The sequence below is a fragment of the Pristis pectinata genome, chromosome 38, assembly GCF_009764475.1.
Source record: "Pristis pectinata isolate sPriPec2 chromosome 38, sPriPec2.1.pri, whole genome shotgun sequence".
Classification (NCBI taxonomy): domain Eukaryota; kingdom Metazoa; phylum Chordata; class Chondrichthyes; order Rhinopristiformes; family Pristidae; genus Pristis; species Pristis pectinata.
This window is the reverse complement of record NC_067441.1, coordinates 5,838,682-5,862,421: the sequence shown is the minus strand read 5'-3', so window position 1 is coordinate 5,862,421 and position 23,740 is coordinate 5,838,682. Positions and strand designations below refer to the sequence as shown.

General features: G+C 53.1%; 1 protein-coding gene across 1 annotated transcript in view; it reads left to right on the top strand.

Moving 5' to 3' along the window:
• The window catches only part of LOC127586944 (pecanex-like protein 3), an 88,407-nt gene extending 69,312 nt beyond the window's left edge, over positions 1–19,095 (top strand). Inside the window, exons 28-35 of the mRNA XM_052044977.1 lie at positions 3,223–3,453; positions 5,646–5,749; positions 6,886–7,033; positions 7,170–7,400; positions 7,671–7,945; positions 9,121–9,305; positions 10,894–11,339; positions 13,653–19,095. Coding sequence (XP_051900937.1) covers positions 3,223–3,453; positions 5,646–5,749; positions 6,886–7,033; positions 7,170–7,400; positions 7,671–7,945; positions 9,121–9,305; positions 10,894–11,339; positions 13,653–13,823 — 1,791 coding nt within the window. The 3' untranslated portion in view covers positions 13,824–19,095. The remainder of the gene's footprint in view (positions 1–3,222; positions 3,454–5,645; positions 5,750–6,885; positions 7,034–7,169; positions 7,401–7,670; positions 7,946–9,120; positions 9,306–10,893; positions 11,340–13,652) is intronic.
• The last annotated feature ends 4,645 nt before the right edge of the window (positions 19,096–23,740 follow it).

The following is a 23,740-nucleotide window of genomic DNA, read 5'->3' as shown; positions in this document are numbered from 1 at the left end:
GACAGTAACCATTCCCGTCTGAAGCCAATAACCTTTCACCTCCCCCCCCCTTCGCTTATCGTCCAACCACCACTGCCTTAAAAATATTCAAAGGTTCTGCTTCCACTGTCCTTTGAAGAAGACTTGCATCTCTCTTGAGAAAAAGCTTCACTCACCTCTGCCTTGAATGGGTACCTCTTATTGTTAAACAGGAACACCTGGTTGTGGATTCCCCCACATCGTCTCCACACGCACCCCTCAGGATCTTCGGTTTCGATCAAGTCTCCTCTCACTCTTTTGAATGTGTGTAGCCTGTCAAACCTTTCCTCGTACGACAAGCTGCCCATTGTCCAATAAACCTTCTCTGTACTCCTTCCAAGCCTTAACTGCCATAGGTTGAGTCGGGCAAGACTGGGGCTGTTTTGTCTCCCTCCTCCTCTCCATCCTCTGTGGGGAATGATTGGAAACAAGTGCCGGCCCCTCTCCCACACCCACTCAAGCCACAGTCAGCCACAGTTGATGCAGAGTTTATTGTCATATGCACAAGTACATGTCTGCACAGGTGCAATGAAAAACAATTGCAGCAGCATCACAGGCCCACAGCACCAGATACACAACATTCACAAGGAAAACATATAAATTAGACATAAATTACGCTGGGACTGTGCCCACTCTATAAGCACTAATTGTCCCTCACTGAAGCACTCATTCTCAGTGTTGGTCAAGTTAACCTGCAAGCTACTTATTTGCTTCACTGCATACATTCAGTGCAGATACAGGTAACCAGTGCCACACTCCCAGGGTAGCAAGGGTTAGATACAGCTCCCTCCACACAGTTCTGTCGTGCACTCCCAAGGTAGGAAGCAGCACAGGCTCCCAGGTGGCCGGTCACAGGGCCGGGCAGTGGGTCATCGAGGAGTCTGTCCAAGCTGACCACCTGCTCCTCTCCTGAGGGTACATCTGTGCCCAGGTATCCCTGGAAAGGGGGAGCATGGTGTGCGCTGGCTTGCTGGAATCCTTCCAGGGCTGGTGGGCACTGCAGGGGATGGAGTACATGCTGAATGTTGAGGATAAATGTTCTAACCTGAGTGGGTTTGGTGTTGTCAGCAAAGTATTTTCCATATTACACAGACACACACAGATAAACATAATTTGGGGGGGTGGGGGGGGGCTGGTTGAAGGCAAATGAGAAAGGTAAGATAGAATATAAAGCTCCTGTTACACAAGTAAAGACAGAAAAAACACTCAGCTGGTCAGGCAGCATCTATGGAAAGAGAAGCAGAGTTTATGTTTCACTTTGTTTCGACCTGAAATTGTTTGATGTTTCTGGGCCTGTATTCAATGGAGTTCAGAAGGATGGGGGGGGGGGGGATCTCATTGAAACCTACCTGATACTGAAAGGCCTGGATAGTGTGGACGTAGAGAGGATGTTTCCATCAGCGGGAGAGTCCAGGATCTGAGAGCACAGCCTCAGAATAAAGGGACGTCCCTTCCAAACTGAGATGAGGAGGAATTTGTTCAGTCAGAGGTTGGTGAATCTGTGGAATTTGTTGCCACAGAGGACAGTGGAGGCCACGTCATTGGGTGTATTTAAGGCTGAGATTGATAGGTTTTTGATTGGTGGGGGGGGGTTAAGAGTTCTGGGGAGAAGGCAGGTGAATGGGGTTGAATAAAATCAACCATGATCGAATGGTGGAGCAGGTTTAATGGGCCAAATGGCCTAATTCTGCTCCTACATCTCATGATCTAAATGTTAACTCTGTTTATTTTTCTGCAGATGCTCCCTGACCTGCTGAGTGTTTCCAGCATTTCCTGATTTTATTTCAGATTTCCAGCATCTGCAGTGATTTGATCTCCCTCTACGTTGTCCTGTCACACACTCCAAGGCGGGGACAAAACAGGTTACATACAGAAGAAAGCTCCCTCTGCATTGTTCCATCAAACCCTCCCAGGACAGGAGCAGTGCATGACATGCATTTCTAAAGCACCATACACTCCTTCAGGCCATACCACAGCCAGTAATGTACTAGTTAGGTTACAGTGTTGGTCATGTAGTGGCCGGTTTGTGGACAAGATCATAAAAAGCAGCAAATATTGTTGACCAAATGATCCGTTTTAATGATAAAAGAACATGAAAGGCAGGTGCAGGAGTTGGCTGCTCAAGCCTTCTCCACCATCCATTCAGATTGTCGTTGATTTGATCCACTTGCCTGCCTATTCTCCACAGCCATCAACTCCCTCGTGGTCCAAATGTCTAACTCATCCTGGAGCATGGGAGGACGATGTTGGCTGGGGGATAAATGTAGGCCCCAGAGCACTGCAGAAACTTTTCCTGTTTCTCTAACAGTCCTGATTGTAAGCTGTGATTTTATGCTTGGTTTGTCGGGAAAGAAACGATGCAGGGTTTTGACCAGAAACGTCGACGATTCCTTTCCCCGCGCTGATCCCGCTGAGTTCCTCCAGCTGATTGTTTGCTACTCCAGATTCCATCATCTGCAATCTCCTGTATCCGCAGAGGAGATTCACTGGGATGTTGCCTGGATTGGAGCATTGTAAGGAGAGACTGGATAGCTGGGTTTGTTTCCCCTGGAGTGCAGACAGCTGAGGGGGTGACCTGATAGAGTTGTACAAAATTATGAGGGGAATAGGTAGTAAAAAAATCTTATTTCCCATGGTGGGGGTGTCATAGAAGTGGGCATAGGTTTAAGGTGGGAGGGAGGAGGTTTAGAAAGGATCGGGGGGTGGGGGTGGATTTTTCTCCACAGAGGGTGGTGGAGGCAGAGACTCTCATCACATTTAAGCAGCATCTAGACAAGGACTAAGATATCTTTATTAGTCACATGTACATCGAAACACACAGTGAAATGCATCTTTTTGCGTAGTGCTCTGGGGACAGCCTGCAAGTGTCGCCACACTTCCGGCGCCAACATAGCATGTCCACAACTTCCTAACCCGTACATCTTTTGGAATGTGGGGGGAAACCGGAGCACCCGGAGGAATCCCACACAGACACAGGGAGAACACACAAACTCTTTACAGACAGTGGCCAGAATTGAACCCGGGTCGCTGGCGCTGTAAAGTGTTACACTTTATGGGATTAAACTAATCCCACTAAATGGGACTAGTGTATGCAGGTACAATGGGCGGCAGGGACATGATGGGCTGAAGGGGCTGTTCCTCTGCTGTATAACTCTTCTGACCACGGCCCCCTGACCTTTCTCTCTCCCTTCCCCCTCACCCTAGAGCATTGTCTACTACGTGACCCGGTCCTCCAAGCTGGAAGAGTGGCTAAGCAACGAGGCCATTCAGGAGGTGCTGAGGCCCTGCTCAAGCCCTGGCTACGCCGACAGCGACCCCACCTTCAACCACAACATCGACGAAGACTACGACCATCGCATGCAGGGCATCTCCTTGGCCTCCTTCTGCAACGTGTACCTGGACTGGATCCAGTACTGCGCCAGCCAGCGGGACAAGGTGGGCCTTCATGATGGCAGGGGAGCTGTGGGCCGAATGGTCGCCCTCCCGCGCCGTATTGTTCAATGATGCTCGTGGGCACTTGGCCCCTCCAGCCTGAGGCACGGTGGGGGGAGCTGGGGGGTGGTGCAGCAGGGGAGGGAGAGGACTAGACCTTCCCTCCGATCCATGAGGATCCCATTCAGTATCTCCGGCTGTGGTTCCTACAGCCTCCCTGCCCATTCAATGAAACATGAATCATACGCATTCTAACATTAATATCTTTCCTTATTGTAGAAATATATCGAAGAAACATCACAGAAATGTCCACGTCAATGTTTTTGCTCTATTTGAGTCCATAAGACCATAAAACAAAGGAGCAGAAGTCGGCGATTCGGCCCATCAAGTCTGCTCTGCCATTCTGTCATGAGCTGATCCATTCTCCCATTGAGCCCCACTCCCCCACCTTCTCACCATAACCTTTGATGCCCTGGCTACTCAGATACCTATCAATTTCTGCTTTAAATACACCCAATGACTTTGCCTCCACAGCCGCCCGTGGCAACAAATTCCACAGATTCACCATCCTCTGGCTAAAGAAATTTCTCCGCATCTCTGTTCTGAATGGGCGCCCTTCAATCCTGAAGTCGTGCCCTCTTGTACTAGACTCCCCTACCATGAGAAACAACTTTGCCACATCTACTCTGTCCAGGCCTTTTAACATTCAAAATGTTTCTATGAGATCCCCGCTCATTCTTCTGAACTCCAAGGAGTACAGCCCAAGAGCCGTCAAACGTTCCTCATATGTTAACCCTCTCATTCTTGGAATCATTCTAGTGAATCTTCTCTGAACCCTCTCCAATGTCAGCACATCCTTTCTTAAATAAGGAGCCCAAAACTGCACACAGTACTCCAAGTGAGGTCTTACCAATGCCTTTTAGAGCCTCAACATCACACCCCTGCTCTTATATTCTCTTCCATCTTACAGTCTCCTTCCATGTCTCTTCATCTCTTCCTCCCCAGCGTAACCATTTCCTTTCTCCCTCCTGTTATCCAGCTTCTCCATAAATACATCTTTGCTCTCAGGTTGTGGGGGATGAGGGGTGGGGGTTCCCCACTGTCTGGGTGACGAGGTTTCTCTCCTCACTGGCTTTATTAGTGACTAATGTCTTCATGGTCCCTTGTGTTGGACGCCCTACCACTGGGCATATCTATCCTATCATCCTTCATCCACAATTTAAAGCCTCTATCTGGCCTCCCCTCAGCCTCCGAGAGAAAAGAACCCACTTGGTAATCCCAGCCAAGGGTGGTCTTTGTGTAAGCTAGTCCTTCCCGAACACCATGGCCCTGATTTTTAGCCCATTCCACTTGCTCTGGACTCTTTCTACACACAAGCACGGCTCCTGTCCACCCTGACGTGGGCATGTCCTTTCAACCCCTTCGATCACGTTGCACATCGAGGTTTCATCAGCCCTTCCTCTTGCAAACGCACAAGGACACAGGCAGCCCATCCTCGTAACTGGAGCCTGGGATTCTGGGATCTCTCCCTGTGCTTCAGGGGATGGAAGGGGAGTAGGGTTCCACTGTAGAACACAGCACAGTACGGGCCCTTCAGCCCACAATGTTGTGCCGACATTTTATCCTGCTCTAAGATCTATCTAACTCTTCCCTCCCACATAGCCCCCTATTTTTCTGTCATTCATTCTGTTTGGACTGTTTACAATTTGACTGATGGGATAGTCACATCCTGCTTTTGTTAAGGGATAATGGGTTGAATGAGTTCTTTTTGAGCAGATGGGAGAACAGTAATACTTCCCGTGTGACTCCCCAGAGTGACACCTTCCCCCGTCTGTGGATACACTGTGGCATTAGTTCATCCCACACTCCCTTCTTCCCCCGACACTCAGGGAGAAGAAGTCTTAACCCATCCCCCAAGCAAGCTCTGAAGCCCAATGTTCAACTCAGTGGTGCTTTGCTACAAAGCCATCAGTGACCACTGTGCAGTGATCCGCTCCAACTGGTGGGCACTGAGCCCTGCTTCCCCTCTGACTCAGCACATCGACTGATCTGAATTGTACTGCCACTGTGTGAAGGTACATTCTGGGCCATCTCTGGAGATCCAGTCCCAAGTAGCCCACCAGAAGATGCTGTCCTGCTTGCTTGACTGACGTGACCATCTCCCTCTGTCTTTATGACTTCCCTCCCCACTACAGCCCGTGGAGAGCGACAGGGAGTCTCGGCTGATCACCTTGTGTTTCGGACTCTGCATCCTGGGCCGCAGAGCCCTGGGGACAGCCTCGCACAGCCTGTCGGCCAGGTAAGGACTCAAAGCCTGCCTGCTGGGGACTCTCCACCCGCTAACCCCACAAGGCTGCCGCAGTAGGGTGAGGGGAGTGAGCTGGGACATGGCATGAGCAAGAGCAGATGACCAGATCTGAGTCAGGGTTCTGACAGAGATGGGGGTGAGGTCAGGGATCGGGGTAGAAGGGTTGGTAGTTACTGTTGGGGGTGGGGGGGGTGAGAGATTGACTGTCAACAGGTCAGGAGTCCACTTTGACGTGGGGTTTGCAAGGCTACCATCAGAGTAGCTTCCTGATCTGAGCCACCGAGCTTATCGGCACAATGACCCAGCTGGTAGAGCTGCTGCTCACAGCTCCAGTGACCTGGGTTCGATCCTGACCTATGGTGTTGGCGTGGGTTTTCCCCAGCAACTCCAGTTTCCTCCCACATCTCAAAGGGTTAGTGGGTTAATTGGCCACTGTAAATTGCCCCGAGTGTGTAGGGGAGGGGTAGGATCTGGGGGGAGTTGATGGGAATGTGGGGGAAAATAGAATGGGATTGGTGTAAATGGTTAGTTAATGGTCAGGACAGACTTGGTGGGCTGAAGGGCCAGTTTCAGTTGACTCCACAGTGGCCTGTCACTAGCCAAGCATCTAATGATTCAGAACTTGGCGGCAAGCAGCTGAAGGCATGGCTGCCTGCGGTGGAACTGAACATTGGAGATGGGATGGGTGAGAGGGCAGGGGCTGCAGGAGCATAAGGGGAGAGAGAAAGAGGCAGCAGAAAGTGTGTGTGTGTGTGTGTGGAGGGGGAGATTTGAAGATACTGAGCCGATATATTGTCAGACTGGGAGGCAACCGGTCAGTGAGCACAGACGGTGATGGGTGGACCCAAGGAGGTAAGGGAGGAATCAGTGAGCTGGCTGTGAGCCCACCCCACCCACTGTGGATTTTGCTGCTATCACAGCATGGCCAATGGAAACCTTGGCATTAACCCAACTCGCACTGGCCCTCTCACACCCCCACCCCCCGTCGTTCATCTCCTGCTGTCTCCCTTGCCGCTCTCGCGCTCGCTCACACTTTTCCTTTTCTCCCCTCTCACCCCCCTCCACCCTCCCTCTCTCACCCCTCTCCACCCTCCCTCTCTCACGTATCCCCCACTGCCTTGCAGCAGCCTGGAGCCGTTCCTCTATGGGCTGCACGCCCTGTTCAAGGGGGATTTCCGCATCACCTGTCCGCGCGACGAGTGGGTCTTTGTCGACATGGAGCTGCTGCAGAAGGTGGTGGCGCCGGGGGTCCGCATGTCCCTGAAGCTGCACCAGGTACGGACCGGCGGGCGGGGCGAGGGGCGGTCCGCGCGACGCTGGGGGTGGGGAGAGCGTCGGAGCAGGGTCAAAGATGTGGGGAGCGGATGTGGTTCTGACCTGTCCCCTGTCCCCTGTCCTCTGCACCCCCCAGGACCACTTCACCTCCCCCGACGAGTACGATGACCCAGCGGTGCTGTACGACGCCATCGCCAGCAACGAGGAAAAGATGGTGATCTCCCACGAGGGTGACCCGGCCTGGCGCAACGCCATCCTCACCAACACCCAGTCGCTGCTCGCACTGCGGCACGTCATGGACGATGGCAGCGACGAGTACAAGATCATCATGCTGAACAAGCGGTACCTCAGCTTCCGAGTCATCAAGGTAGGTGCGGCCTGCACCCCTCAAATCCCCTCCTCGCCTCTCCCTCCTCGCCGCTACCCCTCCCGTCCCCCGCCTCTCCCTCCTCACCGCTGCCCCTCCCGTCCCCCACCCCTCGCCTCCTGTCCCACCCCCCTCGCCTCCTGTCCCACCCCCCTCACCTCCTCTCCCACCCTCCTCTCCCTCCCAGTACAAATGTTTTCCCCCACCCCCAGTGGAACTACTGGTGTTATACGTTGTGTCTCCTTCCACCCCCCCTCCCTCCAAGCACAGGTGAACCGGGAGTGTGTCCGAGGCCTGTGGTCGGGCCAGCAGCAGGAGCTGGTGTTCCTGCGGAACCGGAACCCGGAGCGCGGCAGCATCCAGAACGCCAAGCAGGCCCTGCGCAACATGATCAACTCCTCGTGTGACCAGCCCATTGGCTACCCCATCTACGTCTCGCCCCTCACCACCTCGTACGCCGGCCAACACAGTCAACTCCGCAGCATCTGGGGGGAGCCCGTCAGCCTCAGCAACATCTCCAGCTGGTTCATCTCCAGCTGGGAGAGGTAAGGGTTAACGTTGGACGGGAGGGGGTGGAGAGGCAGCGCCCTGAAGAGGTATGGGTTAATGTCAGACGGGAGGGGGGAGAGCGTCCTGGAGAGGTAAGGGTTAGCATCAGATGGGAGGGGAGAGAGCGTCCTGGAGAATTAAGGGTTAACGTCAGACGGGTTGGGGGGAGAGCGCCCTGGAGAATTAAGGGTTAATGTCAGCCGTGTGGGGTGGAGAGCGCCCTGGAGAGGTAAGGGTTAATGTCAGACAGGAGGGGGGAGAGCGTCCTGGAGAGGTAAGGGTTAGCATCAGATGGGAGAGGGGGAGGCAGCGCCCTGGAGACTTAAGGGTTAACGTCAGACGGGTGGGGTGGACAGCACCCTGGAGAGGTAAGGGTTAATGGTGGACGGGTGGGGGGGGGAGTGGATCAGCTCATGATAGAATGGCAGAGCAGCCTTGATGGGCCGAATGGCCGACTTCTGCTTCTTTGTCTTATGGTGTCAAAGTCGACCCGCGCTCTGTAATACATCAGACAACAGCAGAACCAAAGAACTTACAATTAATGCTTTATTAGTTTAACGCTAGCGGGAGTGGGGGTACATGGAGGAGCAAACAGTCAGTGCTGCTCTTCGCTGCACGTGGCCCAACTCAAGGAATACAGGGTGCTAACAAACTTAAATACATTGTTCTCAGGTGGGTGTCCACCTACTGCACAGGCATACCCATATTTGGGTATGCTTGACCAGCTCACACTACCATTGGTCAAGCCAAGGCTGCTGTGTGCACAAACAACCCTATTTCCTTGCGGCCTTGAAGCTCAGCAACTCCTTATCCCACCAAGCAGAGACTACACGAGCAGGTGGCTCAAGCTGTTTACCAGTAGAGAGAGAGAGAGAGAGAGAGAGAGAGAGAGAGAGAGAGAGAGTGTAACCCTTTATTCACCAGAGCTCCCTTCCCATTGTCTTCTACAATGGAGTTGGGAGGGGAGGGGTGGGCGAGAGGGTGTTTGGGGGGAGGGCACGGGAGCAGTAGTTGATAAAGTAAATGGCGAGGATGAGGCAAGTGTCTGTGGTCTGCGTCCAAACACGAGGGCGTCTGCGGGCGGGCAGGGTGGGGGGCGTCTGTGCCCCCCCAGCCCTGCCGGGGGTCAGCAGATCCAAGACGTCGCTTCTTCACAGCGTGTTTCTCCCAGGTTGCAGAAGGGCTGTGGCGCGGGCTGCAACAGCGGAGGCAACATCGAAGACTCTGACTGCGGTGGGGGCTCCTCATCCATCAGCAACAACCCAACGGTGCACGTGACCCACAGCAGCACGTCGCAGAGCGGGCTGGGGGCTTCAAACCCCCAGGGCCCCGTCGCCACCACCCAGCCTCTGTCAGGTGAGCCCCTTGACGTGGGTCGCCACCACCCCCCACCCCCCCCCCCCCCCGGCTTCGCCCCAAGGGTCGTCTGGTCCAGCATGATCCCACCCACCTTCTGCCCTCCTGTAAACCTGACCACCATTCCCAGTCCACCCCCGCATCCCGAGGTTCCAATCAACGTCCACAAACCCCTCCATGACCTCGCGCTCCCTGTAACCTGCTCCAGCCCTACAGTGGCCGAGATCTCTCTGCACCTCCCAGTGTTTGGATCCTCTGCTAATCCCCACCACTCTGCCACTGGCGGCAGTGCCTCTGGAATTCCCTTCCTTAACCTTCCCTCCTTTAAGACACTCCTTAAAAACCAACCCACTTGGAGTCATTGAATCGTACAGCACGCAAGGAGGCCCTTCGGCCCAGCTGACCAATGCCGACCAAGATGTCCATCCAAGCTCGTCCCATTTGCCAGCGTTTGGCCCATAACCTAAACCTATCCAATCCGTGTACTTGTCCGACTGATTTTTAAAAGTTGTTATTGTACCTGCCTCAACAACTTCCTCTGGACAGCTACACACCATCCTTTGTTTTTTTTTAAAAAGTTGCCCCTCAAGTCACTATTAAATCTTTCCCCTTGCACCTTAAACCTATGCCCTCTAGTTCTTGATTCCCCAACCCTGGGGAAAAAGGCTGAGTGCATTCACCCTATCTATGCCCCTCAAGATTTTATACACCTCCTATCAGATCGCCCCACCATCTGCTACACTCCAAGGACTAAAGTCCTAGCCTGTCCAACCTCTCCCTGTAACTCTGTCCCTTCCAACGTCCTTGTAAATCTTTCCTGTTTAATAACATCAGGGCAGCCAAAACTGAACACAGCACTCCAAGAGCAGCCTCACCAACGTCTTGCATAACCACAATGTAACCTGCCAACTTCTATACTCAACGCCCTGACTGATGAAGGCCAGCGTGCCAAACGCCTTCTCCACCACCGTCTACCTGTTCTTTACAATATTTTTATTAATTCCACAAAGAAAATACAGAGTACATGAATCAAAAAGAAAATAAAAATACTACTAAATATATTGTGTTAAATCATATCTGAAATCACAGTACTCTATATTAATAATCAAAAATGATAATTAATTAATAACAAATAAATTGGAATAATTTTATTATTAAAAAAATCTAAACTCACTACCAAGACCGAAGCTGTTTAGTAAGAAAAGAGGACAAGGAAAAACCCCTGACGTAATGATATCAGCCAATGCCTGCACTTTAGCTATCAAATCAAAGGTTTTGAAAATAATTCAGAAAAGGTCCCCACAGTGTTTGAAAGTCTAAGTTAGATTACCCTGTCTACCTGTGATGCCACTTTCAGGGAACCACGTTGCTGAACTCCAAGGTCCCTCTGTCCCACAATACTCCCCAGGCCCTTTGGCCCATCACATCCCTGCTGCCCGTTGTACCCATCTACACTAAACCTGCATTCCCTGCTGCACCTCAGCAATTCATGCTAGTCTGGATGGCTTAATTGTTTAGAGTGTAAGAGCAGGCTCGGGATGTGTCGCTGTAGCGGGACCGTTCACTGATGCCATTTTACTGTCCACAGGAAGCGACGCCAATTCTCAGCTGGGACCTCCCTGGGCCACTAGGCAGCAGGCGGCCCAGCTCTCTCTGCTGCCCCAGGCGGAGCCCCGGCGGGAGGGCAGCAGCTCCCTGCAAAGGACCTCCTCCATCCAGGGCCTCCAGACACACCGGCTGTCCTCCAGCCAACTCTCCTTCACCAGCTCCCTGGTCTCCATGGCGACGCAGGCTGAGCGCTTCGGGACAGGCAGCCAGCTGGACGGCACGGCGCCGGGCCGGGTCCTCCACCGGACTGGCTTGTCCTCCTCCTCCGCCAACTTCTCCGGCGACGGGCCCCATGGGAAGTGGAGCCTGCCAGGACGGAGAGGGATGGGCGGCCCCTTCGCTGGCGACTGGGACGCCGGCTGTGGGACCCAGTCCAGCGGCAGCATCCTGGGCACGCCGGCTAAAGGAAGCCTGCCCAGGACCCAGGTAGGTCTCCTCCTTCCAGCGTGGGACGTGGGCTGAGGTTTGCCTCCCAGGGTGTAGGAAGGGGAGCAGCAGGGATCAGGAGTGGGGTGAGTGTCTCGTCCCTCGCTGGGAGCACCAGACACAAGATCGGAGCAGGATTAGGCCACTCGACCCCCTCTCGCCTGCCTCTCCCTTCCACGCGATCACTGGCTGACCTATGTGGGCCTTGCCTTCTCTGCGCCAGTTCCCCGTAGCCCTCGATTCCCTGATCTTTCAAAAATGTACCCGTCTCCACCATAAACACTTCCAATGATCCAGTCCCCACAGCTCAATAGGGTGAAGAATTCCAGAGAGTCTCCCCTCTGTGAGATGAATCTCTGACCCACCAAGCCCTGACTCAAAGGTCAAGGTGCCACCAGCTGAGTATACCAAGCGGCAAGCTAAGGGCAGATCCTTGACTTGATTGAAATACCACGAGACGCCTGGTCAAGCTGGAGTCGCGTACAGTACTTCCAGTTTGGAATCGGACCCTTTATTCCACGGGAGCGCCCCACCCCTCTCCCCACCACCATCAAACCATCCTTCAGTTCCTTCCTCCCTTTTCTCTATCCAGCTCGTTCCTTCTGTTGTCCCAATTGCATCCTGTTGCAGTTAGTTCCACTCTGTGTAAAGAAATTCCTGCCATGGCTGTCTTATGGTGACACCCCCACACCCCTCCCCCCATCCAAACCTGGTCTCCCCCTTCATTTGGGGTGGCACAGTAATGCGGGTTCAATCCTGACTGCCGGTGTGGAGTTTGCATGTGACCACATTCTTCCCACATTCCAAAAAAAAGATTGTGGGGCGATTGGACCATTGGCCACTGTGAATTGCCCCCCGTGTGTAGGTGACCTCGTGTGAGACGTCTTGTTCGACCGCACCTGGAGTATTGAGTGCAGTTCTGGCCACCCTACCACAAGCAGGACTTGATTAGCTTGAGAGGGTGCAGCAAAGGTTCACAAGGACGTTGCCTGGACCGGAGGGTTGAGTTAGAAGGAGGCTGAGTCTGTTTTCCCTGGAGCGAAGGAGGCTGACAGATGGCATGATAGAGGTTTAGATAGGATAGATGGCCAGTGTCTGTTTCCCATGGTAGAGATATCTAAAACCATAGGCTTATGGTGAGAGGGAGGAGGTTTAAAGGGGATCTGAGGGGCAAGTTTTTCCACATGGTATCTGGAATGAGCTGCCAGAAGGGGTGGTGGAGGGGGGAAACAGTAACAGCATTTAAGAGACATCAGGGCAGGTACTTGAATGAGCAGGGCATAGAGGGATAGGAATTAATGCAGGCAAGTGGGGTTAGTATAGATGAGCACAATGACAGGTATAGACGTGGTGGGCCGAAGGGCCTGTTTCTATGCTCTACAAGTCTAGGTGGTCGGTTCCAAGGGAGGTGATGAGAATTTGGGGAGAATAGGTCACTGTTGGGAGGACGTTGGTGAGGCCGCACTTGGAGCGTTGTGTTCAGTTTTGGTGGCCCTGCTGTAGGAAAAATGTTATTAACTGGAAAGGGTGCAGAAACGATTCACAAGGATGCTGCTAGGATTTGAGGGACTGGGTTATAGGGAGAGGTTGGACAGGCTAGGACTCTATTCCTTGGAGCGCAGGAGACTGAGAGGTGATGTTATGGAGGTGTAGAAAATCATGAGGGGCATGGGTAGGGTGAATGCACGCAGTCTTTTTCCCAGGATTGGGGAATCAAGAACTAGAGGGCATGGGTTTAAAGTGAGAGGGGAAAGAGTTAGTAGGAATTAGAGGGGCAACCCTTTTCCACAAAGGGTGGTATGTATGTGGAATGAGCTGCCAGAGGCAGGTACAATAACATTTAAAAGATACATGGATAGGAAAGGTTTAGATGGATATGGGCCAAACACAGGCAAATGGGGCCAGCTTAATGAGGCATCTTGGTCGGCATGGACCAGTTGGGCCAAAGGGCTTGTTTCCATTCTGTATAATAGGTTACAGAGAAAATTAGTGGGGAATAGAATTGCTCAGTGAGTCAGCAAGTGGAACTTAATGGGCAGAATGGCCTCCCATGTTGTAAGGAAGAATGGAAAGTGGAAGACAACATCTCCCTGTCTGCCTCATCCAAACCTCTTAAACATCCAACAATCCCTCTCAAGCTCTTTGCGTTCCCACACATTGCAGCCTCCACTTCCCGATGGGTACAAGCTCCCAATTCTGGACTGACCCAGCATGAGTCTTTATTATTGCTCCTTCTCCAGTGCCTCTGTCGGGTCTCATTAACAATTCAGCCCTTGAGCTGCTTTGCCTCTTCCTCTCTCTGCCCGCCCACAGGCGCCGTGTGACCTAAGCCAAGTCCCCGAGTCGGACGGCTCCTCGCCGAGGTCGGAGCAGGGGCTGGCGGACCTGGTGCCCCAGGTGGGGGTCCCCGAGCTGAAGGAGTGGGAGCAGAAGGAAGAGCCGGAAGCCACGGCGGTGCAGTCACTGCTGGACCACCAGTTCTGACTGAGCGGAGGTGTGATTGACTTCCCGGATCCGCGAGCTCCGCTCCCATCTCTCTCTCCGTCTCTTTGTGCCTTGCACTGGTGAGAAATCTTTAAATTAAAGATGCAACCGTGTGTGTGCTGAGGACCTCTGATGGTGTTCGCCGGGGACGTCCGCATCAGGATTTCACCCCGGAGCCAGCTATGAGGAGCCGATGATGCCCAGGACTCGCCGGTCCAGGATCCTCCCCCAACTATGTGCTTGGGCTGGTTTCCAAGCCCTCTCCCCACTTCACCTGCTGCCCCCCATCCAAACACCTGAACCCAGAGCCTAAAGACTGGTACGCAAGCTGCAGACGAGGAAGCTCAACGTGGCCTGAGTTACACCCACGAGGCAGGAGGGATCCTTCTCGCTTTGTACTTTCAGAGGGTGTTGTGTCCCTCTTTTTCCAGGCACCATGCTCATTTCAGGGAGCAGCAGTTCACAGTGAGTTCACTTCCAGTCGAGTGTATACGGCGCAAGTCTCCTCCGTGTGGTCTGGGTGAACCATTGGCTGCCTGGGTACCGGTCGGCGGTCTCCGTCGCTCAATCTGAAGCACAGTGGGCCAATGTGAGATGATCGTCAACGGGGGGCCAAGTCCTACCATCCTTCCCATTGCTGGTGAGCGTGCCCTGTCCCTGCTGCTGCAGAGGGCCCATTCTCTCAGCAGACGTACTCGATGCAGAAGTTTTGTGAGATCGAGGGAGAGAGGGGGCGGCCAGTTTTGCAAATAGATTACCCGTTGAGAAGGATGAGTCGTGAAGCGTTGCCTCGGGCTAGAATCTGACCTGGTTTCTGCACATTTAGCAAAATCTTTTTAACCTCCCGACATCTTGGGCTTGTTCACCTCCAGGTGGTGAGTCTTCAGTGCTGGGTCCTTTACCTCCACCATCCAAGCCATGGGAGACGCGTCACCACGTTGGTGCCTCTCGGTGAGGGGCTGAGCCCCAGAGGCTGCTAATGTCTGAGCTGGAGTGGGGGCGATCCGTGTGGAAAGGTTGACCACCCCCTCCCCTGTCCCCTGGTAAATGCCCTCCAAGGGTCTGGTGGGCAGTCCAGTGAGTTGCAACCTTTCCCGCTCTGCTCCTGAGCGAGCTGGCATACGGTCATCCGAGACCCCTCGTACATCCCACCCATGGAAAGGTCATCGATGCCAGTGCCTCCCTGCCGAGTGTTGGTGGGGAGGGGGAAGCCCCGACGAGGAAAAGATCCGGGAAGCATGACTGCGGTCAGTGCAAACCAGTGAGTCGAATCCTGCACCATCCTACCCTTCCCCCAAGTCCTCTAAACCTACCACCTTGTGCCAGGTAATGGTAATGGCTTTGGTGACCAAGGCCGGTAATCTCTGGGAAGGCTCCCTCTTGGAAAGTGAAGGTGGTCAGGAATTTAGCAAAAGAAACGTCTCTGTGGGTTTGTGGAAGGAAGCCCGGACGGTGTCGTCACAATGCTCAGGGACCTTGTGACAAGCGGTGTGCTGGAAGAGGTGAGGAGGAGCCCCTGGTCTAATGGTGCTCTCCTGACACCCCAACCAGTACCTGGACTGATCACCACTCGGCACTCCTGGTCAACTGCAGAGCCCTGCATCTTAACCAACGTTCTAGTTGGGAACTGATGACAGATGTTTTTTATATATAAATATATATACACACACCAGTTTTGAATGAACTTTCTTAACAAAAGAATTGAGCTTGAAAGATTTCTGTTTCTAATTTAAAAATTGTTAATCTCTGAAATCCAGCTGGCTTATGATTGTATCAGAAATATTGATAACCCCCCTCCAGCCCATCCAAGCTTTGTGTTTGCAGCGTGAACTGCCCAGTACAGCCCCAGCAGCAGCCCTTTGGTAGCTGAAACTTCAGTAAAGTATTTAATCTGTGTGAGGGGAGGGGCGAGGGCGAGGGTGAGAGGTGGAAGGAAAACTACATCATTTTATAAGGTATGCCTTTGCACACTATTTTATTTTGTGGGAGCTCTCTACCATCATTGTGTTGGCATTCTAGATTGGGTTTTGAAGGTTGATCTTAAAAGGGAATACAATTCTAGCAGGAATCCTTGGATGGCCTTTCACTGCATCACCTCCATTTTTAATTAAATCGATTTGAAATTCTTGCGCAGGTTTGTACCTATCCTGCTTCTCTGGGCCGATTCCCATCGGGCTCTTCTATGTCAACAGTCATGTTGCAGTTCAGGGTTTTGGCCACCAGGTAGCACTACAGAGTACTTTTCAGATGCCTCTCTCCCTGGGGGGGTGGTGCATGCACATCATGGTTGTTTGATAAAATGCTGAAGAAGAATTATTTATATTTCAGGCATTTTTAGTATTGGGCATCAAACTCTTCATCCCACTGCCCTGATGCACATTTCCAACAAGTCTGATCCATTCTCTGCCAAACCCTTCTGTAAAAAGTAGCCGTAGGAGAAACTGAAACTCAAATGATTCAAAGCATTTATTTCTCAGTGGAACAGCTGGAGTGGACTTTCGACAGAACCCGCTTTTTCAAATGCATCCATTATTTTTTCCTATGAAAGACTCCCATCCAACAATAGAGTGCAGGAAGATATCATTTAGACCTTTTGTGTGTGCAACAGCTCCTTAGAAGAGTGATCCAATTAATCTCCCTCTGCAGCCTGCTCTTTCCCCAATACCCTGCTATTATTTTAATGTAAATCAACCAAAATGTACATGGGTTTCTCTCATAGTTTCTCCCTACCCACAGCGTTGAATAAGCTGCAAACTAAACTCTATTAAACTTTCAATTTCTGTTCCCTTTGATTACAAGGAGGTTTGTCATCTGGGAATTGCCACACCAGGAATTTAGACCATGCACCAGTCTTCAGGCAAGTTGGACAGAGCTTTACTCTGCCTAACCTGTATCGTCCCTGCCCTTTTTTTTACAAAAACAAGTTCATTTCAAGTACTACAATACTACAACAATAACTAAATACCAACTAAATTAAAATATTCCTATCCTTATCCAGGATGCAATTTACCCCATGGTGCCCATGGAAACCGCATGCTCTTTAGCCAAGGAGCATACCCCCTGAAGATGACCAGGCAGTCGTCTCAGGCAGAGCCCTCAGCTGTCCCCACTGTCCCTGCCCTGGGAGTGTGTGATGGGACATTTCAGAGGGAGCTTCACTCTGTGTCTGACCCTGGGAGTGTGTGACAGGACAGTACAGAGGGAGCTTCTCTCTGTGTCTGACCCTGGGAGTGTGACAGGACAGTGTAGAGGGAGCTTCCCTCTGCGTCTGACTCTGCGAGTGTGAAGGGACAGTACAGAGGGAGCTTCGCTCTGTGTCTATCCCGTGCCCTGGGGGTGTGATGGGATGATGTAGAGTGAGCTTAATATCTAACCCTTATTGGTTACTGACCAGACTGTGCCAAATGCGATCTGGTTACCTATGTTGCACTTGCCTGGCACTGCCAAGTCCCTAGTATACCCCAGTAAACTGGCATTGGATGAGTAGGGCATCCCACTATAAGTGGCTTTAGTGTGTACCACCCGACCAAGCACACAACAGGATTTCAGAGCTCCAGTGTCTGTCCCTTCCTGCCCTCCATGCAGTTTTCTGACCACTTCCTGTAGTCAGCCAACATCCTCTCGCTCAGTCGCAGCTGCTTCCTCAACAGCGTGACCTGTCCTGTCCAAGCCCATCTAAAACTGAGCAGGCTTCGAGTCCCACCACCGTTGTGGGCGAAGGTCATCTGATGATCTCCGAAACAGCAAATTAACCTACCATGGTGCTCTCTCTACATCCTCATCCTCCCCCATTTTAATCAGATCTGTCAGATTTCTTGAAGGCCACATTTTCCTTGTCTACCCCCGAGTGTTAGTATTTTTTTTATTTGGAAACTCCTGTTAACATTGCCCATTCCTATGTCAACAGTCATGCTGCAGTTCTGGACTCCAGCCACTAGGTAGTGTATTTTTTTAAAACCAACCAGGTACACAGGGACATTACCCAATGGGAACATTGATGCCCACATTCTGACCTTTCAACATCTGAACTCTTGCCACAAATCCTGCTTCCAGCCCACCTCCCGCCCCCAAAAATTGCATTTGTAAGTTGCTGGTGGTACTTGCACTGCTGGTCAGTGATTATCCTTCATGTACAGCCCCAGCTACCCGTGTGAGTCCTCCTGCGGATCAGTCGTCTGCAGCTAAATCCGGGCAGGAAGGGGCATTACATTTCTAGACAAATATTTTAGTCTTTGTAGGTTGCTGGCAAATTTAACTGCCAGAACTGGGCAGGGCCACTCCCCAGTAACAAAGAAAGGCTGTGGGGCACATGCCCAACCCATTACTTGGCATCGTTGGAGAGAGGGCACTAGGGTCAGCAGTTGGCCCTTTGCCCTCTGTGGGATCGATTGGTCCCACCTGGTGAGCAGTGTCGACGGGGCTTGGAATTCTGTGTCCCTGTTGCAAGATTGCCTTGCCTGCGGCGACCCCTCTCTTCCTCCGGGATCCACAGTCCGTCCCACCATGCTACATAGAAGGGAGGCACTGGGACCCATCCACACACAATCCCCATGGAAAGAGATGTCACCTCACCCGGGCCATCCCAGCTCCTTGCCCCGGGGCAGGCTCAGGGAGCTGTGCTTCAGGGAAACCGCAGTTGCGCTACACCAGGGCGGAAGAGAGCGCGAGCAGGAGCCTGTCGATATGGTCAGCTGGGCTCTCACTCACCTCCCTCGTCCAGTTCCCCACCCCCACTGGGGAGCACAGCGATTGGCTCCGCAGTGTTCTTTGAAACACTACCACCCCAGGCTGCCACCTCCTGGGTCAGAGGGAGGGGAGCTGTGGCTCTTATAGCCCCCACCCCTTTCACCCCTTGCCATGACTGAAAGCTGTAAACCGCACTCAAGAGTCATCATGAGAGAGAGGGCAAAGCTGGAGGTCGGAAAGAGTGCTGTCCATGTCCTGGCCTATGGAGAGTACCTTCTGGGACATCCCCTGAAGATCCAGACAATCTTTTTGTAATCAATGTACAGTCCTGAGTGGGTCGGGTTTGATCTCCTTGCTGCTGGCTTAATTTATATTTCTCTCCTAATGAGGTTCTGCCTCATTTTTCTTTTGATTTGTAGAAAAATGAAATACAATTTTCTGTAAATATCTTTGGAAGGAAAAAAAATATTGTCCTGTAAACTTTGAAATGGCAACTTGTTTTATACAGCATCGTCAAGAAAGCTTGTACATTATCAGGCATTGTTCAAACTGTACTGTAATAAAAGGTGATTTATAAATTTTAAAAGCTGTTCTGTGTCTTGATTTCTGCACAAGGCTTCAAGGAAGCACATCCAACAGATGCAGGGTTAGGTAAAAGAACTGGTTAGTGTATCTGTAAGGCTCTCACTATTAGATCAGAAGTTAGAAAAGGCGGGTTAGATAGAGTAAAGCTCAAAAAAAAAAGGAAAATACAGGTTAGGCACAAGAGTGAAGATCCCTCTACACTGTCCCTTCACACACTCCCAGAACAGGGACAGAACAGGTTAGGTACAGGGTAAAATTCCTAATGCATAGTCCTGTCACACACTCAGAGTAGAAACAGAATGAATTATATAAGCAAACAAAAAGGGTTAGGTACAGAGTAAAGCTCCCTGTAGACTGCTCACGCTATGTGAGATGCAAGTTTTGTGTCTGTTCCCTGAATAATTGCATAAAGGCAGATCCTTGCCTTCCCACAGCACACCTACAACTATTTAAGCTTTAATGATGAGAAAAAGCTTAGACGTATGGCAAGCAGAGAGGACAGTAATAATCAGTAGGGACAAACTAGGCAAATGGCAGCAAGATATATGTCTGAAGTCCTGACTACTACCAAAGACAGCTGAGCTGATTTGGATAGAAGAGCCCAGTTTGGTTCAACCAGTGCTCTGTTGTTCCACATACTTCCCTGCTTGTGCCCCTGTTATGAACTCAGATATCTCAACACACACTGCCACTTTCAAGGATTTATGCAGATAAACACCCATTGGAACTGTGCCAGAAGTGCCAAGGGGCAGTGGTGGACAAACAGTCAGACAGTACGGAAACAGGCCCTTTGGCCCAACTGGTCCATGCCGACCAAGATTCCCATCTAAGCTAGTCCCATTTGCCCATGTTTAGCCCATATCCCTCTAAACCTCTCCTATCCATGTCCCTCTTAAATATGTAATGCACCTGCCTCAACCACTTCCTCTGGCAGCTCCTTCCATATACAGACCACCCCCTGGGTGGAAAACATTGCACCTCTGGTTCCTAATAAACCTCTTCCCTTTCATCCTAGACCTATGCCCTCTGGTTCTTGATTCCCCAACCCTGGGGAAACAAAACTGTGCATATTCACCCTATCCATGCCCCTCAGGATCTTACACACTTCTACAAGATCACCCCTCATTCTCCTACACTCCAATGTCCAAACCTGCTCAGCCTCTCTCCATAACTAAGTCCCTCGAGTCCCAGCACCATCCTCATAAATCTCCTCTGCGCTCTTTCTGGTTTAAAGGCATCTTCCCTATAGTGTTAGCAAATAATACAAAAACAGATTCTAGTGGTGGATAAACAAAGAGAGTAGCTGAACACAGGATGCTGGTGAGAGAAACGAGGGTTGTTTCAGGCGAAAGACCATTGGAGCTGGGAAAATCGAATGAATATAAAACTGCAGATGCTGGAAATCTGAGATAAAATCATTGATTGCTTCTCTTTCCACAGATGTTGCCTGACCTACTGAGTATTTCCAAGCATCTTTTGCGGCTCGTTCTCAGTACTGCCCCTCAAAAGGCCAGCTCTCTCTCAGGATTGCCATAAGGATGTTGGTGCGCATGAAACAGATGGAAGTTGCTCTGCAAAATTGCTTGTATCAGTTTAATTACTTAATAGGTCAAACAGAGTTTAATTGTTTAATGGGTCATTTAGAGCTCAATTGGTCCAGTCAAAGTTTAGTAGATTGATGAATTGATTGGAATTCAAATTTTTAGTGGGATCATTGAGTATCACTTTAGTTAGATCACTTGGAGTTTAATTGTTTGGGTTAATCTATTCCATTTAATGGATCAATCAGACTTTAATTGTTCAAATTAAATATTTGTTGGATCAATAGGAATTTAATTATTTGATGGGTCACTCAGTATAATTGTTTGGTTCAATCCGTTAATTTGTTTGGGTCATTTGGAGATTGTTTGGATCATCGAAGATTAATTTTATGGTCAATCGTTTGATCAATTGGAGTTCAAGTTTCTGGTCAATAGTTTGATGGGACGTTTGGAGTTCAATGATTTGACTCAATGAGAGTACATTTATTGATGGTCAATCAGAGTTTAGTTGATGGGTGAATCAAGTTGTAATTGACAGGAATAGCCTTTCAACGTCTGATCGATTGGAATAACTTTGTTATCATGGTGCAATGCACAAAACGCTGGAGGAGCTCACCAGGAGAGAGCCTATCACCTCCCAGCTTCTGACATCTCTCTGTGCCCCCTCTCTCCCTCCTCCACACCCACTCTAACTCTTCTGCCCTCACCCACCTCTTGCCCCACCATCTGCCCCTCTCCCTGCCCTACCCCGTCACCCCTTTGCCCTCCCCCTCCCTCCATCTCCCCTCCCTCCCCTTCTCCCACTACCCTTCCCCTCTCCCTCCCCTTCTCCCCCTACCCCCTCTCCCCATTCCTCCTTCACTGAACCCCTCACTCCCCCTCTCCATGCCTCCCCATCCACCCTTTCCCTGCCTCCCCATCCCCCAACATCCCACCCGCCCTCACCCACTCTTGCCCCCTCCCACCCTACCCCTCCCCACTTCCCCCTCCCCACCCTACCCCTCCCCACTTCCCCCTCCCCCCCTCCCCACCCTACCCCTCCCCACTTCCCCCTCTACCCCACTTTTCCCCAATCTTACCCCATTCTCCCTTACCCCATTCCCTACCCCTCTCCCTGCTCCCCCCACCCCGCTCCCCTTCCATGCTACCCCCTAACCTGCTCCCCTTCCCCTGCTCTCCTGCCCCCACCCAGCTCCCCCTTACTGCTCCCGTACCCCACTACACTCCTACCCCTTCCTGCTACCCTCCCTCGCTCCCCTACCCCCCTCTCCCTGCCCCTATACCCCACCCTCCTACCCACCACCCCTTCCTCTCCACCCCCCAACCACCCTTCCCCTACTCGCTCCCCACCTCCCCCCCACACCCCCCACCTTTCCCCCTCCCCTACCCATCCCCCCGCCTTCCCCCTCCCCCCTCCCCCCTCCCCCTTCCCTCCCCCCCTCCCCCCTCCCCCTTCCCCCCCTCCCCCCTCCCCCTTCCCCCCCTCCCCCTCCCCTTCCCCCCCTCCCCCCTCCCCCCCTCCCCCCTCCCCCTTCCCTCCCCCCTCCCCCCTCCCCCTCCCCTCCCCCTCCCTCCCCCTCCCCCTCCCTCCCCCTCCCCCCCCCTCCCCCCCCCTCCCCCCCCTCCCCCTCCCCCCCCTCCCCCCCCTCCCCCTCCCCCCCCTCCCCCTCCCCCTCCCCCCCCTCCCCCCCCTCCCCCTCCCCTTCCCTCCCTCCCCCTTCCCTCCCCTTCCCTCCCTCCCCCTTCCCCTTCCCTCCCCCTTCCCTCCCTTCCCCTTCCCCCCTCCCCCCCTCCCCCTTCCCCCCCTCCCCCCCTCCCCCTTCCCCCCCTCCCCCTTCCCCCCTTCCCCCCTCCCCCTTCCCCCCTCCCCCCTCCCCCTTCCCCCCTCCCCCTTCCCCCCCTCCCCTTCCCCCCCTTCCCCTTCCCCTTCCCCCCCTCCCCCTTCCCCTTCCCCCCCTCCCCCTTCCCCTTCCCCCCCTCCCCCTTCCCCCCCTCCCCCTTCCCCCCCCTCCCCCTTCCCCCCCTCCCCCTTCCCCCCCCTCCCCCTTCCCCCCCCTCCCCCTTCCCCTTCCCCCCCTCCCCCTTCCCCCCCTCCCCCTTCCCCCTTCCCCCCCCTCCCCCTTCCCCCTTCCCCCCCCTCCCCCTTCCCCTTCCCCCTTCCCCCTTCCCCTTCCCCCTTCCCCTTCCCCCCCCCCCGCCCGGTTGTCTGCACCGGGTGCGGACGGGCAGCAGGTGGCGCCGCCGAGCTCACTCTGCGTCGCCGACCCGCCGCTCCGGCGTTTAAATGAAATCCATTCATTCAGCAGCAGGTAAAGTGTCGGCGGAGCTGAATGGGTCGCTCGAACGCCTCTCACTCATAAAAAGACTGTGGGTTCAAATCCCAGTCCAACGCACTGAGCCCAGAAGTCAGTGTGGTGCCGACGGAGTCCCGCACTGTCAGAGGCGCCCTGTTCAGAGGGTTGGATGGGGTGGGATTGGGTGCAGGGGACGTCCGGAGTCACTATCCCCTCAGTCTGTCGCATTGCTACGTGTGGGATCTTTCCGTGCATGGAAATAGAAGCCACGTTTCAATAAACATTCATTGACCTTGGACCACCCGCAGCAGCGGCGACAGACCACCCATGAAACGTTACCCCCGGATCTCAGTCGGGCTCTCCCTGCCCCGGCGGGAGGGGGGGGGGGGGGTGGGAGAACGGGTGGTAGGGCCGGGCCGGAGGGGGTGCAGACTAGGGGTTGCTAGACGGGATACAGGGGTGGGGGGAAGAGGGGTTATAGAGTGGTGTTGGACGGGTGAGATAAGTGGGGTGTAGGGGTGGAAGGTGTTCTGAAGTGGGGTAGAGGATGCTGAGGGATGGGGAGGGGTGGGGAAAGAGGGAACAGGGAGGGGAGAGGGAGTGGGGGGGAGGGGGGAGTGGGGGGGAGGGGGGAGTGGGGGGGAGGGGGGAGGGGGAGTGAGGGGCGAGGGAGAGTGAGGGGCGAGGGAGAGAGTGAGGGGGAGTGAGGGGAGGGGGGAGAGGGAGTGAGGGGAGGGGGAGAGGGAGTGAGGGGAGTAAGGGGAGAGAGTGAGGGGAGGGGGGAGAGGGAGTGAGGGGGGGAGAGGGAGTG